This window comes from Denticeps clupeoides, chromosome 2 (genome assembly GCF_900700375.1).
Source record: "Denticeps clupeoides chromosome 2, fDenClu1.1, whole genome shotgun sequence".
Taxonomy (NCBI): domain Eukaryota; kingdom Metazoa; phylum Chordata; class Actinopteri; order Clupeiformes; family Denticipitidae; genus Denticeps; species Denticeps clupeoides.
In genome coordinates this window covers 11,704,054-11,720,683 of record NC_041708.1, presented here as the reverse complement: position 1 = coordinate 11,720,683, position 16,630 = coordinate 11,704,054, and the positions used below count along the sequence as shown (strand labels likewise).

The 16,630-nt window shown below is 42.6% G+C and overlaps 2 protein-coding genes across 6 annotated transcripts; both read right to left on the bottom strand.

Annotated features, from left to right (window-relative positions):
- Positions 1-653: 653 nt before the first annotated feature.
- LOC114783400 (nuclear factor 7, brain) lies at positions 654-5,585 on the bottom strand. The gene is made up of 6 exons (XM_028968877.1): positions 5,045-5,585; positions 4,618-4,713; positions 2,678-2,908; positions 2,572-2,594; positions 2,368-2,486; positions 654-2,266 (listed from the first exon to the last, which is right to left on the bottom strand). The coding sequence occupies exons 1-6, from the start codon at positions 5,474-5,476 to the stop codon at positions 1,731-1,733; spliced, it is 1,437 nt and encodes a 478-aa protein (XP_028824710.1). The 5' UTR covers positions 5,477-5,585; the 3' UTR covers positions 654-1,730.
- A 283-nt stretch (positions 5,586-5,868) lies between these two features.
- Positions 5,869-15,481, bottom strand: cyp4f3 (cytochrome P450, family 4, subfamily F, polypeptide 3). Of its 5 annotated transcripts, none has more exons than XR_003745007.1 (13): positions 15,420-15,473; positions 15,006-15,213; positions 13,925-14,069; positions 12,601-12,654; positions 11,950-12,077; positions 10,296-10,417; positions 9,504-9,783; positions 9,327-9,393; positions 8,098-8,445; positions 7,957-8,021; positions 7,637-7,719; positions 6,880-7,150; positions 5,869-6,839 (listed from the first exon to the last, which is right to left on the bottom strand). XR_003745007.1 is itself a non-coding variant. In XM_028966491.1 (13 exons), exons 2-13 carry the CDS (start codon positions 15,210-15,212, stop codon positions 6,961-6,963), a joined length of 1,605 nt encoding a protein of 534 aa, XP_028822324.1. In that variant the 5' UTR covers position 15,213; positions 15,420-15,473; the 3' UTR covers positions 5,869-6,960. The 5 variants fall into 5 exon arrangements, 4 of the variants coding, with proteins under 4 accessions (XP_028822324.1, XP_028822322.1, XP_028822321.1 ...); XM_028966491.1 differs by having other exon boundaries at positions 5,869-7,150; positions 8,098-8,231; positions 8,316-8,445; XM_028966493.1 differs by lacking the exon at positions 5,869-6,839 and adding an exon at positions 7,823-7,869 and having other exon boundaries at positions 6,958-7,150.
- Between the last annotated feature and the right edge of the window lie 1,149 nt (positions 15,482-16,630).

Here is a 16,630-nt window from a genome sequence, read left to right as displayed (position 1 = left end):
TAAATTTGATCCATTATCTAATAATGTCAGGTTTAATAAAGGTATCCACCTTCAGGACGATGGGATTATTAAGGCAAATAGATGCCCACCCATAATTGGAAGGTCGGCAGTTCAAATCCCGAACCATCAAGGTGCCACTGAGGTGCCCTTGGACAAGGTACCGCCCCCACACACTGCTCCCCGGGCGTCTTTCATGGCTGCTCACCAAGGTGATGGGTTAAATGCAGAGGACACAATTCCGTGTGCACCGTGCATTGTGCTGCAGTGTTTCAATGTTCCTCAATTTCAGAAACATAATAAAGTGTGTTGTTGGGCCTGAAGAAATGAATTACACTTCCCCAAATCCAGAAAAAAACTTAAAAACAGATTCATAGAAATTATGATGTCTTCAAGGTTATGGGTTAGGAAATAACACAGGGAGGAGGTGTATGATGTGGAAACACTGTCCTGCTTGGGGAGATTAGAGCAATGGGAAATGTTAAATAGATGAAAACATGTCTGGGTGCCAACTTTCTGCAGGATTGTTTTCCCTCCAGGAGTGGCCATGTGACCCTGGGTGGCCCTTGCAGTTGACGAGGAGCAACAGGTGGCATGTCATCAAACGATTACTGAATGCCTCTGCACTATATTTAATTTCTTTGACCCAGTTTGAATCCATGCTGAAACACTGGTGTATTTATTCTTCAGTTGTTATTCAGATACAAATACACAACAGAATATAGAAAAAACTAAATATTAAGTTAATTAATAAAGCCATGGCAGTTTATTTCCATTGTACTTCATAAGCATGCAAAATTGCCAAATTGTATTATAAAATACAATACACAGTGTAAAATGTAGAATCCAGAATAATCTCTCTTTCCCTTAAGGTCAAATATCTACCAACTATCAACTATCAACAAATAGTTAAAACTCAACCAATCACAATTTATATTTCATAACACTTTACTGCTAATTGCAATTTCTTCATTTACATTTTATATTAATTTGACTAAACATTGGCATCAATGTGTCACAACAGATGTCATTGTTTACTATATATTGCCATAGAATTGTGTGAGATACATCATTGTCAGTAGCAGTAGTAACATTTTAATTCATTACATGCTTACCTATGCTAATATTGCCTGTTTTGTCACAGGTGTCATGACATTGACATCACTTGTCCTCAGTGTCCACCATGGGATACCTAGTGGTTAAGGAAGCGGCCCTGTTATCAGAAGGTTGCTGGTTCGAATCTCAATCCACCTTAGTGCCACTGCACACCGCTCCCCGGGCGCATCATGGACAAATGCAGAGGACAAATTTCACTGTGTGCACGTGTGCTGTGTAGCACAAGTGAAAATCACTTCACTTCACTTCACCCTGGTTCTGTTCAATCCTGTCTCTTTTGCCTTCTCTGCCTTTTGTCTACCTTTCCGGTCTTTCCCCAGTGCATTAAAATCTATATTCATGCATTTTCCTACTATATGATAAGAGGTGTTTTGCGGATGCAGTTTACCCAAATTCAGACATATAGCATAATTTTGCTGTCTGAAATGACAGACAAACACTAATGGATGCGGAAGGATTAATCGGATGAGTCCTTCTTGACCTGCATTTGATGGACCCTCTACATTGGGACAGCCTTGTTAGGCCACTTGCATTGAGACAGAGCTTTCAGTTGTGGCCATGACAGTGTTACAAAGCAGAACTCATGATCAGTATTACCTCAGTAGCTGGTTACTGCTCTAATCGACAATGACCAATAGCTTCCCTGTTAAAATGCGAAGTGGGTGGCGCTTGCAGGTGTTGGAAAAATAGGGATAAACTGTCTCAGTGAACTTGTGTTTGAATTTGTACAGCAGCGTGTTGTCACTGGCATCGGAGAATGTGAGTCGTCCCCTTTCATAATCCAGCTGAACCCTGACTCTGTGGGGCTTCTTCTTTACGGTCAGAGAGCTGCTGGACGTGGTCCGGGCGTGATACTCTCCGGCAAACAGGCAGATGGTCCACAGACCCCTTTCGGGGTTCGGCGGGAACCACTCCTTGCGCTGCATGGTCTCACTGACGACACCCAGGGCCCACTCGGAGCAGTCGCCCACCTCGACATCCCAGCAGTGGCGGCCAGAATTGTACCCCTCCGATCCCAGGACGCACTCATAGTAGCTGAAGCGTTCGGGGTTGTCCGGCAGCGCCTGGTCCTCCCCGCTGTAGTGAACGGTTGTGAGGTCGTCAGACACCATCAGGCAGATGTCGGCCGTGTTGGGATCAAGAACAACGGGAGCTTTGGTTTGAGAAGAGAGAATTTACCATGAGCAGCTGTTCAGGTTAAGTATCTGGTGTCAATTGCTGCATCTACCAATGAATAAGATTTTCACTGCTTACTGTACTGAATGATTGTTTGCATCTTGTCCCAGACGTGAAACTTGATGCAGCCCAGGTGGTTGGCCACATCAATCAGTGTGTCTGTCACCTCATCTGGTTTCTGTACTCGGCACTCGGTTCTGTGGGTCAAACATAGCTCAAAACTCATTCAAGGTCAAAACTCCATAAAACAGTCCTTTCAGGGCAGAGATCCTCAACACTCACCTTTCCGATGTCATTATATAATTCTGTAACAGAATCAAGAGGATGAGTTGGATTTGTGTCTGACTGTGTACTTCTAGCAACATGTGGCTGTGTCCCATGCTGTCACCTTTAAAAACGTGACATCGTCAGTATCCATGGCCTCCTCGGCGCTGTTGATTGTATCTGCGAGGGAGGCAATCTCTCCGGCCAGCTTGTCCAATTGCTCCTTCATCTTTTGTGTCTTCTGCTCCTCCTCCTCCTTCAGAGAGTTCAGAGCAGCCGCCTCTTCATTGCCCAGGAATTGGCGGAGCTTCTCGAACTCCTCCTTTATGAGCCTCTCCGTGTGCCGGGCCTGGCTCTTGCATCAGAAAGAGAGGTGGCACGTCGAAGATCGTAAACGTTATCTATCAAATCTCCAATATTCTCTAACTTTTGGTCAAATTATGACCATAGTGAAAGTGAAGTCAGAGAGAAGTGAAAGTGATTATTTGTCACATGCACCCAGCGCACACAGTGAAATGTTGACTATGCTTTTAACCCATCCCCTGTGGGAGCAGTTGGCAGCCACCAGGGGAGCAGTGTGTGTGTAATTCCCGGTGAGCCCTCACCTCTCCTGACTCATCGTTTTCTTGTTCAGTTGTTCTTTTTGCTGAGTGTTAGACAGGAGTCTATCTTGAACTGTATGAAGTGAATTCTATGCAATGTATATATTTTTATTTGTCTACACCAGGTTTGTGAGGTAAGTGAATTTGGTCATGCCAATAATTAGACAGCCTGGCGATTATGATCTATTACTGTCACAGTTGGGAGCAGCTGGGAACACGGCTGGCGATAATCTGTCTGACAACGGGGCTCCGGCCATGGACAGGTGTGGCTAGTTAAGTGTACATGGCTGGATCTGAAACCAGTAAGAGGAAAATTCTGCGAATCTCCAGTGAAGCACCCAGCCTCCTGTGGGAAGTGCCCAGGTTGCCCAGCCCATTCGCAGGAGCAGCAGGTACATGCCAGTCCTTCTTAACATCCTGTGGTGTGTACTTTGCTGCTCTTCCCTTGCTCTCTGATGCAGAGAAGATCACCACCATACTCTTGCGTCTGACTGGGTAAGCGTGGGGCTGGGGTGCAGCCCTGTGGCAATGGGGGGGGACAGAGAGGATGGGTTTCCGGGACTTCCTGCAGCTGCTGAGGGCGGTGTTTGATCGGTCAGAGCCCGAGCCATGGATTGGACCCTGCCCCACCACCACACCCAGAACAAGCCATGATCCAGTGACCCTATGATGTGGGACGCAGCACTGGTGGGTGGCCAGAGGGTCACACCTCCCATGTTCCTGGCTGCACCTCCTAAGGAGGTCCCGGAGAACCCGGAGAGGAAGCCAGAATACCCTCTCTTTTGTCTGTCTGTGTGTGTGTGTGTGTGTCTGTTCATGTGTGGTGTCCATATACCGTCCCTATCTACCCTCTTCTCATCCCTCAGGTGGCATTGTGGAGCAGAACCCAAAGGAGGAGGTCCCTGACACATGGATGCCCAGGCGGGGCATGGAGGCATTGCCATAAGCAGCCCCTGAGTCTAGACTAGGGGGAGATCTCCCAAACGTTTTTTTGGGAGGGCGCTATTCGGGCTGGGAGCTACTCCTGAGGTGGGGGTGGATGGGTAAACAATGGTGCAGGGTACTCCGGTAGCCGGTAAGCAGGGCGGGCCAGGCAGGGGCCTGCTCATCCTGACAAAGGCAAAAGGGGCTGAACGGATGGTCCGGCGAAGCCCCCACACTGTCAGAAGGCACCATCCTGCGATGCAGGAAACGTCAGTGGGGACGTGCAGCGGTAGGGGCTGCCCATGCCCTGGTATAAGGACCTGTGGAGCAGCCGATTGGGGCAGCAACATTTTCTGTTCTCCCCTTTTGTTTCCCCTGTTTTTGGCCCTCGTGCCTGGTTTGGTTTCTGTGTTAATAAAACATTGTTTCCCCATATGTTCCACTCCCTCGCTTCATTCCCCCGCCAGCTCGCGGACGTGACAATTAGGCAAGGAATTTTTTTCTTTAGCACCAATAATAGCTGAAGTGAGAAGCTCACCTTAATGTAATCAGTGGTCTCTTCACAGCTTTGTTTGGCTGTGTTCAAGACCTCCAGCATCTCCTGCAGAGGTCTCAGGGCTGACCTCAGCTCCCTCTGAAAAAAGGAGAGAAGCATCCAGGCTAAATCCGCTAATGTCAAGTGAAGACAGACCTGCTCATCCTACTTCACCCCTACCAACAAAACATGGACTATTCATAATCCTAATGTAATCCTGAAATGCACACATGATACATAGTATGAGGTTCTGTTTAAGAAGTGGTCTGAGCAGGGTTTGGTTCTAGCTCGTCAGTGCTGATAATCTACATAATACAACAATTCAAAAATAAGTCTGTGGAGAAACAGATGTACAGAGATTAAGTGGGTACTAACATCTGATGCTGATGATAAGACATGCTGCTGTATATCTGGACCTTCATCTTCTCACCTTGCAGTCCTGAGCAGCTTCATCAGTGCAGCAGCTGTCATGGCCTTCATGACCCTCCCTCAAACACACCTCACACACCAGCTCCTCATCGTCAGTGCAGAAACGCGTCAGGTTCTCCCCATGGGTGGAGCACCTCTCCAGTGCAGCTTGCCCCTGATCCACACACTCTTCCCCAGTCTGTGGGACAACCGCCCGTCTGGGCTGACCCTGAAACAGTGAGTCCATCAGGCCCTTCAGGACGCTGTCAAGGAGCTTTTTCCCGTAGCACTCCGTGCAGCCGGCCTGCTCCTGCCCCAGCTCCCCCTGGCACAGGGTGAGGCAGTCCTGACACAGATGATGGCCACATGGAAGCAGAAGGGCCTCAGCGCTTTGGCAGCCTGGGCACAAAGTGTTACCTGCAGGCTGAGGGAGCCGTTCTGAGGATGCCGCCATTTCCAATGAGGTCTAATGGCTGAGTGACAGGTCGGCTCGTGTCTCTGCAGTTGATGGGTCCATCTGGCTGCTGCTGTGTGTGTGCGTTGTTATTAGAGGCTTGCTAAATCACGGCCACCTCAGGAAAGCCCCCGACCACTGCATGAACTATTTATACACTGTCTATTTTTAGATGTCTTGCTCTGGCTGTGTGGATATGTGTTGGGTTTGTTTAGGAAAGTGAATTGTGGGACTGTGGGAGTGGTCTTGACTCACAAACAGCAACAGTGCGTCACTTATATATTCCTCACCAACAATGACTCATCATGGAAATAAAAGCCTGTAAACTAGTGCAGCAAATGATGTAAATATATCAATCATTCAGTATGTAATGTAGTTATTAAAGACAGATATATTGTGCAATATATTTTTTATTAATAAACCATATATTTTCTTATTTTTTACAAAATTAAAGATAACCAATGAAACAGAACAAGGCTATTATAATATAAAATGTTATACATGAAGCATTATGTATAAACGGTCATAATTTACAGTAAGAGATAGAACCAGAAGGAATCACTTGTTAGTTGAGGAAGAGAAAGTAACTAGCCTTCCTGTTGGTGTGTTATTATTTCTGTCACCCAAATCAAGATTTTTAATGATGTTTTTATAAATAGATTTTAAAATAAGAGAGGCCCAATGATTAACAGCTGCCACTCAAACATAATTTGTGTTTGTTTTTTGTTATATCTATTTAAGCCATTTCTTTGACATTACACTGATTAACAAGCTCCATGCTTAGCACAAAGCACTGTGTTTGACTTAAAAGTGCCCTTTTTTTTTTTTTTTTTGCATTTATATAGGTTATATAGGTCTTCGAAATTCAGCCTTGGTGCAGAATTACAGCCACTTCTAGTGAGTCCCAAAATGAGATTTCCCCAGGACGTGCCATTTCAGTGTCCATAGCCTTACATGCTAATGAGGAGGAGAGAGGTGGGACATGGAGGAGTGAGCTATATAACCTGCTATAGAAGTGAGCAGGCATTCATGGGAATGGAGTCATCAAAACTTCCTGTTTGGTGCAAAGAGGAAGTCATGTCCACATTTTTCAAGAAAGAAATTAAAGTAACTCACTTTAACTTAGTATCTGTAGCTTTAAATGCTAAAGAAGACATCAGCAGCATGATGAGCAGGAGAGCAGCCTTGGAAATGACATCATCAACACCATTCACCAACCACAATGTTTGGCACTGACAGAAAGTTGTGTTGACATTTTTCCAGAATAACAAATTCCCTGTGTGTGGACATTAGGGGACAAATTCCAGATTCAGTTGACTGAGCTGCCAATCTCTGAACGGCAAAGCAGAAAGGTCAAAGCACTCTTTATATATACCACATTTTCTAGCCACTAATACCATAAACATACTCATATTAATGGTAAATAATCTCACAAAGTAAAATTTTCATATCAGACGACCTTATCTGAGAAACTCTCAGTCAGTCTAGGTGGGCGTGGCTGGCCCAGTGGGGTTGTGGGGCTCTATATCCAAGAGCAGACCCCCCTCAGCTCTCAAAATGAGGGTGTACAGCCGACGCACATTTTGTCCAGACAGGCTCACACGGAACCTGCGCAGGGTCAGCGCTATGGCAACGCGCATCTCCGCCATGGCAAAGTTCTGTCCGATGCAGTTCCTGTGATGCAGGACAAGAGAAGTGCATTAGAAATACACTTCATATAAAATATGAATGAATTTATTCATAATATATAGTATGAATATGTATTCACAGGTCCTTATGTACATCACAGCTGCAGAATGACATGGTTTTCAATTTGGAATTCATATTAACATCCCAGAAATTTGTATTTTTAAACCCCAGAATTAACAAACAATTCTATCAACTTTCATTTAACCATCCCAGCACACCCAGGCATTTTTCTTAATTAGTTTATTGAAATAAGAAAGAATGTGATGGAGCAGAGATAAAGCTATAAAAAGTAGGTTTACTGCTTGCTGGTGCAGATAATGAGCAAATTGACTCCATTGTGTCTCTTGCTCACTATTTAGTTTGCTTACTGAAGCAAGTACAAATATGAATGAAGTCTGCTTTTCATTAAGCTTATTATCTCCAGTAGATTAATAGATATTTTGAGGGTTGGGGACTGTTGTTTTGGGGTACCTGGGCCCTGCAGAGAAAGGGATGAAAGCATAGGACGAACGGCCCTTGGATTTCTCAGGGTCAAAACGCATGGGGTCATAGACCTACAGTCAGAAACATGAATGTAAATTAGTAAAACATGCACAATACTAGATGCAGACATATTTCTACCATTTTTTATTATGGGTACTATGAAAACAGACTTACACATTGATGATGGTTGTACAAATTATACTTAATTGTGCAACAAAAAAAGTGTAAAGACCAAAAAACTGAGGTTACAGATACACTAATTTACAGATGTATCACTTCCTATTTATTGTGCATGTATGTGTTTGTACCTCTGGGTTGGGCCATATTTCAGAGTTGTGGTGGGTACCATAGATGCTCAACAGGCTGATTGTTCCTTAAGGGAGACAGAATTGCAGTGAAAAGGCATGTTCCATGTCCAAGAGTAGTAAACACCGCCACCCATTATTCACCCTTTGGAATAGTGCGACCCCCAGGGACAGGCATGTCTTTGGTGTACTGGCGTGAAAGGGCCACCACGGGTGGGTGCAGTCTCAGGCTTTCTTTAATGCACATTGTAGTAAAGGGCAGGTTCGTCAGGTCGTCCCTGCAACAGGAAATGGAGCAGCTAATGCTTTTCTTTTTAAAAATAAAGGAAAGAGGAGTGGGTGGGGAAATATAATATAGTGACCATTGGATCTCCTCAGTTTCTCGTCCCTTGAGCAGAGAATCAATCTCATCGCGGCAGCGCTCCTGATACTTAGGGTGAGCGGCCAGATTATACAGCACCCATGATATCCCACTGGCCGTGGTGTCATGACCTGAGAAGACATATTGCATTGGATTGCCCTACATAAACACACACTGGAGACACAATTTTGATTTCAACTGATATGTAAATAAGATGCTAATATGTGTGTATTCCAAAGTAATGTTTGCTTTTCTCTTTAACATAGTTTAAATTGATTGGAGACCACAATGTACAGTTGTTTCCTTACTTCTGGTTTTGAACATCAGGCAGTGTTATATAGTGGTATGTCCTTGTGTAATACTGAATTCTGATAAACAGAATCTGATAACAGATCTAATAAAATAAAAACTACTAACAGAGTGAACACAGAGATCCTATGCTTTTTATCAGTTTCTTTATATGTTGAGGTGGCAAGATTTGAATTCATATTCAATGCAAAGTTAAAATGCTACATTTTTTTTATATACAAAATATTTTGTTAATTTATAGGCTGTACGTCTTCAGTGTGGCATTATAATAATAATTAAGTTACATTTTTACATTTTCACAGAGACTTAAATGCATTATACCCAGTGAGAAACATTAAAAATAATTGTCATATTTAGGCTGCAATGTCTGTGTTATCAAATTCTGAATATAAAATTTCTGGAAAAACAGATTTGTTGTCAAGGAACCTATTGCTCAATTAATTAATTAATTAATAATTACAGGTGGCAGTTATGTGTGCATTTTGTTCCACCTGCAAATTTTCAGGAAGAGATTTGATAAGAATATAGATCATTATAAAAATAAATATTTGTAAACACATGCTATTTGTGCTTTTTTGAACGCCTGGTCACGTTTGGTGCTTAAATATCCAATACTGGCAGATTGCCTGACAGATTGTCTACAGACATGGCCTAGTTCAGATAATGAAGAAGCTCTATAGAAGGTCTATAGCTGCAATGTTACCCTCAAACATGAACGTGTCAGCTTCTGCCTTAATTTCATCATCCGTGAGGCTGTTACCATCTTCATCCTGCAAAGCCAGACTGGTTGGAAGTTCTTTCACCAAATGTACATTAATTAGACAATATGGCCCTGATACAATGCATACTTTTGGATGCTTTGGATGCTTAAGAGCCCTACCTTGGAGAGCAGCAACACATCAATGAAGTCTGTGACCTTCTTCCTGGTGCCGGGCTCAGATACACATTGGCTCTTTGTTGCACCTTGGTGAAGCAACTGGGTGCGGCGCTTTTGGATGATGTCAGTGGTGAAGCCATGCACCACGCTGCAGGCCTTTCGGAAGCGCTGGCCATTGGCAGAGCGCCAGTACAGCCAGTCCCAGTGATGTGGAGGGTAGTGCTGCCTCTTCACCACCAGCGTGCTTAGCTCATAGATCGCAGTGATGTACTCACTAGACTTCCTGTGGGGGGAAGTGGGACATGGTTATCAGACATTCAGTCTCTTTCTAGCCCATCATCAACTACTGTAAGTACAGTCAGGCTTTCTATAGAAAGAGTAGGAGGAGGAATTTGGTTTTTAAAAAGAGCAGGGAGAATTGGGAGAGGCACCTCTTATGATGGATTTCCCTCCCCTCTATAAATCAAACATTCTGCTGCTTCTCTGAATGTCTCATAATCTTTTCTGTTTTTAGCTGTTGCTCCACCTATGTGTGTGGGTGCTTGCATACATTTGTGTGTATTTTCAGAACGTGTGCAGATTTTGTGAGTCAGAGAGAGACAGAGAGATAAATAGAGATGGTCTGTGTTTAGACACATTACTATACTCAGATAGTAATGTGAAAGAAAAGTCATTTTCACTCAACTAGGATAAATGCTAAGATAAACATTATGATAAAGAGATTATAACATTGCTGATGTTTATGGGAAAGATTAAGTTCACACATCTCTGTGTGTGTGTATTTGTGAGCCTCACTCTTGACACTGGCTGTCGTAGCTGAAGGTGCACTTGAGAAGGCTGTCCAGGGTCATGAGGCTGATCTGATCAAACATGTCTAGACGTTTCTGACCTGCAGCCACCAGGCGGCGCCATTTTGCCTTCATTTAAAATCAATACAAAAGACGTGTTAATAGAAGTGGTTAAATCAATAAATAATAAAAGAAAATAAGGTTCTTTGTGAAATATTTTTTGTGACTCCTGCATTATCTCACATGCCAGTTTAAAAGTGGGTGTTAAGGACAGGGTTGTGACTTTATGATGATATCTGATTTAAAAAAAAAAACAGGAAGTGGCTTGCTTACTAAAACAAACACAGACAACTCCTGCAGCGAACACAAATATAATTACTGTGCACTGGTCCTGTTCCATTTCTGCAATCCCTTTTGTGCTTTAGACTGAATGGGGAAAAGAAAATTGCTAAATGAACAAATAACAGTATGTGCTCCACTGCTTCAGTTTGAACAAGTAGTATGAGACAAATATTATGCAAAGTCTATCCAGCAGAACATGGCAAGTGCCACACCTCAAGCATGACTAGAGCAACAACAGTACAAGTGGTGCAGAGATGTACATTTCACATGCAATATCCAAAACAAGATCTTATTTTGGCCCTCAGGTAGACAGTAGGCAGTAGAGATTAGAGTCAATTAAGGATGCAGATGCTACTGCTGATCTCACTTAATTCTCAGTAGCACCCATGCATCATTACAACAAAAAATAGCAAAAGCCTGATGGAAATACTGTTTAGATGTGACAATTGTAAATTGTAGGGAATTATTTATTTTTGGAGACCAAAAATAAATACACAATCAATCAGACATTGTCAATTGCTTCCATCCTTCATATTTACCTTTACAGCATTTACCAGACACCCTTATCCAAAGCACCTTATAGTCCTTAGTTACAGGGACAGTGCCCTTGAAGACACTCAGGGTTAAGTGTCTTTCTCAGGGACACAATGGTAGTAAGTGGGGTTTGAACCTGTGACTTTGTGGTCTTCTAGTTCCTATGTGTGTGTGTTACAAACTAGGCTCCTACCACCCTGTGACACTGAACCCCAATAAACCCATCCATTATTTTTTATTTGTATGGCACTTTTTACAATGTTTACATTCCTAAAAAGCTCCTCACTTTAGAGTAATGAGGTTTATCACTGTCAATTTATTTATCACAAATTTTACTTTCAGAATGATATGACATGATCAGCCAGAAAGTGTGAATATCTGTTTGGAAAAGCTATGCCCAAACATTTGCTACATAGAATATTTGCATATTAGTTTCCTTTAAAAGGAGCTGGCATTTGTCAGCAATAGAATGGAATGTATTTCATTATTTTGTTGTTGATTTTTAGAATCTTCTTTTACAAAAGGTTAATCACTTCACATCATTCAGGCAGCAAAGTTTCATAAATTAAAATCAATTACCATGTTAGCTAACCCAGGTTAAAATATGGTAGGGGTGGTTGGGGGCAGTTATGCATGCCACTGTGTCCCAGAGTGTCACACTTTACCTTTTACTGCAAGCACTGTAATCAGTTTTTAACAAACCTAGAACATTTGAGATTTGAAACATCTATCACACATTTATTGTATAATAACTATATTACATTTCATCCAAGTGAGACACTCACATGCATGATATCGGTGGAGTGGTTGAAAACGACTACATAGTTCTTTAGGATGTCGAAGTGAAAGGCGGGCGTGAGAAGTCGTCGGTGCCGTGACCAGCGCTCCCCGTTGCTCAACAGCAAGCCCTGCCCTGACATAGGAAACAAGGATCCTCAGAATTTTTTTTTTTTTTTTAAATGAGGCTCAGGATGCGGCCATGGCTGTGGAAGACAGGAGTGTCATTCATCTCTGATTAGAGGGTGTATGCTGTAAAATTTAAATTTGAATTTCATGAGGTACCAAGATGTAGCAAGCAGTCAACTCCACGTCCACATCAACCTTGCTCTGCAGATATTTTCATGAGATTATTACAACAGTGTTTTTTAAACTGGGTTCTGCAATAACATTCAAAGAGGCTCTTTTATTATTTTTATTATTTTAACACTGTGTTGTGGTGCTGATCAAATTGATATGGAGCAAAGTCTGTTTGTAGATTGTTGTTGTCTGTGTGTAGATAATCTAATAATCTGTCAAAATCTAATCATGTTTCTTCAAAAACCATGTTCCCATGATTGTATTGAGACTAATGAAAAGTCTGCCTGTCTTTGTGGGTCCCGTCTTTACAGTTGCGCTGTGTGTGGCATTAGTGTGTCAGGACATTGTTGTATAGTTACCAAGCCATGGCCTCATGAGTCCATAGAACAACTCATCCTTCACAGTAATGGAGGCTGTGGGAACACACAGAGACAAATACTCAACGCTACACAGAGATTTAACATGATATCACAGAAATCGTATTTTATCATATTTTAGAAATATGCCCTTATCCTAGTTTTGAGCAACACAGTTAGGCTGCCTGGGAACCTGGATAACCTAGCGACTAAGGAAGTGGCCCTGTAATCAGTTCGAATCCAGATCCGCCAAGGTGCCACTGAGGTGCCACTGAGCAAAGCACCGTCCCCACACACTGCTCCCCGGGCGCGTATCATGGCTGCCCACTGCTCACTCAGGGTGATGGGTTAAATGCAGAGGAAACATTTCCCTGTGTGCACCATGTGCTGTGCTACTGTGTATCACAAGTGACAATCACTTCACTTCACTTTCATGTAACAGTGGAAAACACTGAAGAAGCTGCACAAAGAGTAGAAACTGGCACACCGGTATATTTATCATGTATATACTGGGATCCCACTCATGTTACTCATGTATCCCACTGGTTACTCATGTATACATCCCCAATATCATCACCAACTGGGATACTGGTGTGTGTGTAAACATGTACTCATTAAAATTCCTGAACTGCCACTAAGCACGGTGCTGCGTGCTGAGCATGGTTCACGGTCCCAGCGCGGGGCCAGAACATGAGCACGTGTTGGACGAAACGAGAAACCCCGGTGCGATTGGACGCAAGGAGACAGGTAAGTTTCCTCCGGTTTAATATGCGAACGAGAGCCGGCGTGAGCTGCAACACGGATGTTGATGTTCACGTTTTAGGTTGAATTGTGGAAGGGGCAGGATGAGAGGGAAGAGTGGAGAGGTGAGGAGATGAACCGGATGAGTCTTACGGGTTGAGGCGGAGAAGGAGCCAAGTTGAGTTGACGAAAGCCAATCATTCGTGGCTGGCAGTGGCCATCTTGCCAATTTATAGGAGTCACGTTACCTCATCTCTGTGTTGCTCCCGGTCAAATGAACGGAATCATGGGACAGTTATGCTCTAAGCATTGAGCTTGTTTACTGGATAAAGGCGTCCTCAGGATTTACATACATAATAAAATGAAATAGAAAGAAGTGCTTTGAGAACTACCCTTTTTGTTGTTTTTTGTTTACATGAACACAGTTTAAAGTGGGAGGAGCCTGAGGATTGACAGCTCTCACACAGACTACTGGCGGAGTTCAGTAACTGATTCAGAATCTTTTCATTTTCTCACGTTAATGAGAACTTTTCTGAACCTTAAAGAACGGCTGTATAAAAGCAGTCTTATACTGAGTGTGGCTCACCTGAGGCCAGCAGGAGGGGCTTGTTGTAATCGGGATGAAAGAGCCGCACCAGGCAGTAGAAAGGGCCCAGGAACCAGGAGCAGGAGTGTTTATATGTCTGCACCAACTGATCTGTAGCTTGCATACCCTCTTCTGTGCTCTTCATCTGATAACAAGCGACAGAGACCGAATTACAGAACAGGCCACTGAGCATTTTTGCATAACCAGTTCCCATATAAGACTGTAGCCCATATCAGAAATTGACGAATCAATGTTTATATATGGTGCAAAACTGAGTCAGTGTAGCAGATGCACACTGGCATCTTATTAGCCAAAAGGCTTGTGGCAGTAAAAAACAAGTGATATATTGAGGATGTTTCTTTTAACAAGGTGATAAATTGGTAACAAAACTGATAACAAAATTGATAGTAAATGAATTGAGGTGAACATCTGGACAAAACATTAATGCATTAATTACATTATATTAATCTGGTAGACATTTTTATCCAAACTGACTTACAAGTGAGGACAAGCAAGAAGGGCAAATTAAGAGTAAGACATCAAGTGACCATGGATTATGAACCATGAAGTTGAAATCTATCAAACAATCTTCATAAAGAATGTTAGAAGAATTTGAGTTGAACAATGTAATTGAGACACACAAAAAGTGAACAATGTGAGCAGTTCATTTATATCAGGCCCATAACCAACTAGTAGAAAAAAGGGGAAGTTATGCATGCAGGAAGTAAGTCCTGCACACAGGCAGCAACAGCAAGATAAACATGCTTCGCACTTCACGGGCCGGTAAGGAAAGGGACCCAACATCAGAAGGTTGCTGGTTTGAATCCCAAATCGCCAAGGTGGCACTGAGGTGGGTTAAAAGCAGAAGACACATTTCGTTGTGTCACTGTGTGCTATGGTGTTTCACAATATCAGTCACTTCACTTTGACACTAAAGTTCATACACCGCCCATGGAAAGCGAAAAAAATACAAAGTTGCAAAGGAGAGGGAACATCAGCATGCACAATAACAAATGTGGATTCATTAACAGTAATGTAATTTACTCGGCATGTCACAACAGCCCCTGATCAAGCCACTTACTATCCCCATGTGTCCCAGCAGCCAGTTGCGAGTCGGGGGTTTCGCGAAGCAGCGCAGCCGAGAGCGTCTCCAGCAGACGCGGGCCACCTGCGCACAGACGCAGAGCGCAGCTCCCGTTGCGACCAGCTGCAGCCAAGCCCAGAGCGAGCATCCGGGGAAGAGGTGAGAGAAAAGGCGGCCAGACACGCCGCCCGGCCCTGCTGCCATCCTGGGACAAGGAAAACAGTTGCGACTCCACAGCTTGTCCTCGCTATACCATTTTTGCATTTATGTTTTTATAAACATGTAATAATATGATTTTGAAGCATGTGTTAATTAAAAAATAACAAAAACTTTTGTTTTAAGAACATTTTTTGTCTATCTATTTGTATTTGCCATTCTCTGTTTCACCAAATACGTACTAAAGTTCTCCACCTGTTTTAGAACGTGACCGTCGGCAGCTCTGAGGCGCTCTTGCAACGAGTACAGGGAAGGACGGCTTGCAGCCAATCAGCTTCCTGTAAAGATCCTCCCATTTGTAACACGGTCAACTCCGCCTTTACTTCCGGGTTGAGTAGCGTCGGCTTTGAATGGCAAGTGTTGTGAACATTTTTTGTTGTCGCACACCCATAACTCACCCATGATGACTATTTCGCATCACACAATGTTAAATAAACATCTCGCGACGAACATTAGCTTTATGCTAAAAAATGTATGAAATGTAAACGTCAGTGGACAAAAATTAGGGCTACTCCCGGATCGTTGGATAAACTTATCCAACGATTTATACAATGCTTAAAATGAACATTTGCTCGTGTCCACCTTAACATTTTAAACACGTTAGCCAAGAGTTCTATACTTTACAGTCTTATCATTCGTAAGACTCACGTGCATTACGTGCATACAAGCCAAAAGCAGGCGTGTTGTAACAAGTGGTCAGGGATGGGACTGCGACAGGAATGCCTCAGATCCAGATGATCTCTCACAATTTATGTCTAGGCAGTATTAAAAAAAACACATTCGAGTACGTATTAAATATCCACTGTGTTTGAGTATTTAACCACAAGCAACCATATTTTATAGAAGGTTAGTAATAAAGTGCGTTTAAATTGCCTTGACTACAAGACAACATTCAAGTTCTAACAGTTTAGTGATAGTACAATTATGGGGGAAAGTGTTTCAACAAGCAAACCTGTTCCGCTGCAAAATCACCATTATAGCAACTTTGTAAAAGTATAACTGTGTTTGTCTTGGCCATGAACATCCCTTTTAAACATATGTTTATATATACTTACTCATATGTATGACAAAGGTATAAGAGTTTGAATGGTTAAAAATTTAAGGAACTGTTTAGATAAATGTATTTTGTACATTAAAATGTTATTCTTCTGTTATAATGTCTTCATTTGAGGTTATTTGGTGTGCAAATTGTAATGTGGAGGAAAGGGCACAGAAAATGCGTTGCAATATTCAGTAATCAATTGAATTTAATCATTAATTAGTGATTAGGTTTCTAGCCAAAACAACTCTGCAGTTATTTATTATTTTAAAATATTTTTTAATGTTTCAGATTTAATATTCCTGCTGCACACAAATTGCCCATATAGCACCCACTGAACTGGATTGACAATAATTACATATATAAT

Coding starts and splice junctions, on each gene's coding strand:
- LOC114783400 (XM_028968877.1), bottom strand. CDS start 5,476: ATGGCGGCATCCTCAGAACGGCTCCCTCAGCCTGCAGGTAACACTTTG. Junction 2,595..2,677: donor ACGATGTCACGTTTTTAAAG/GTGACAGCATGG, acceptor ATTCTGTTACAG/AATTATATAATGACATCGGA. Junction 2,487..2,571: donor TATATAATGACATCGGAAAG/GTGAGTGTTGAG, acceptor TTTGACCCACAG/AACCGAGTGCCGAGTACAGA.
- cyp4f3 (XM_028966489.1), bottom strand. CDS start 15,212: ATGGCAGCAGGGCCGGGCGGCGTGTCTGGCCGCCTTTTCTCTCACCTC. Junction 12,655..13,924: donor GCCCCTCCTGCTGGCCTCAG/GTGAGCCACACT, acceptor GTGTTCCCACAG/CCTCCATTACTGTGAAGGAT. Junction 8,022..8,097: donor GGGTCGCACTATTCCAAAGG/GTGAATAATGGG, acceptor GTCTCCCTTAAG/GAACAATCAGCCTGTTGAGC.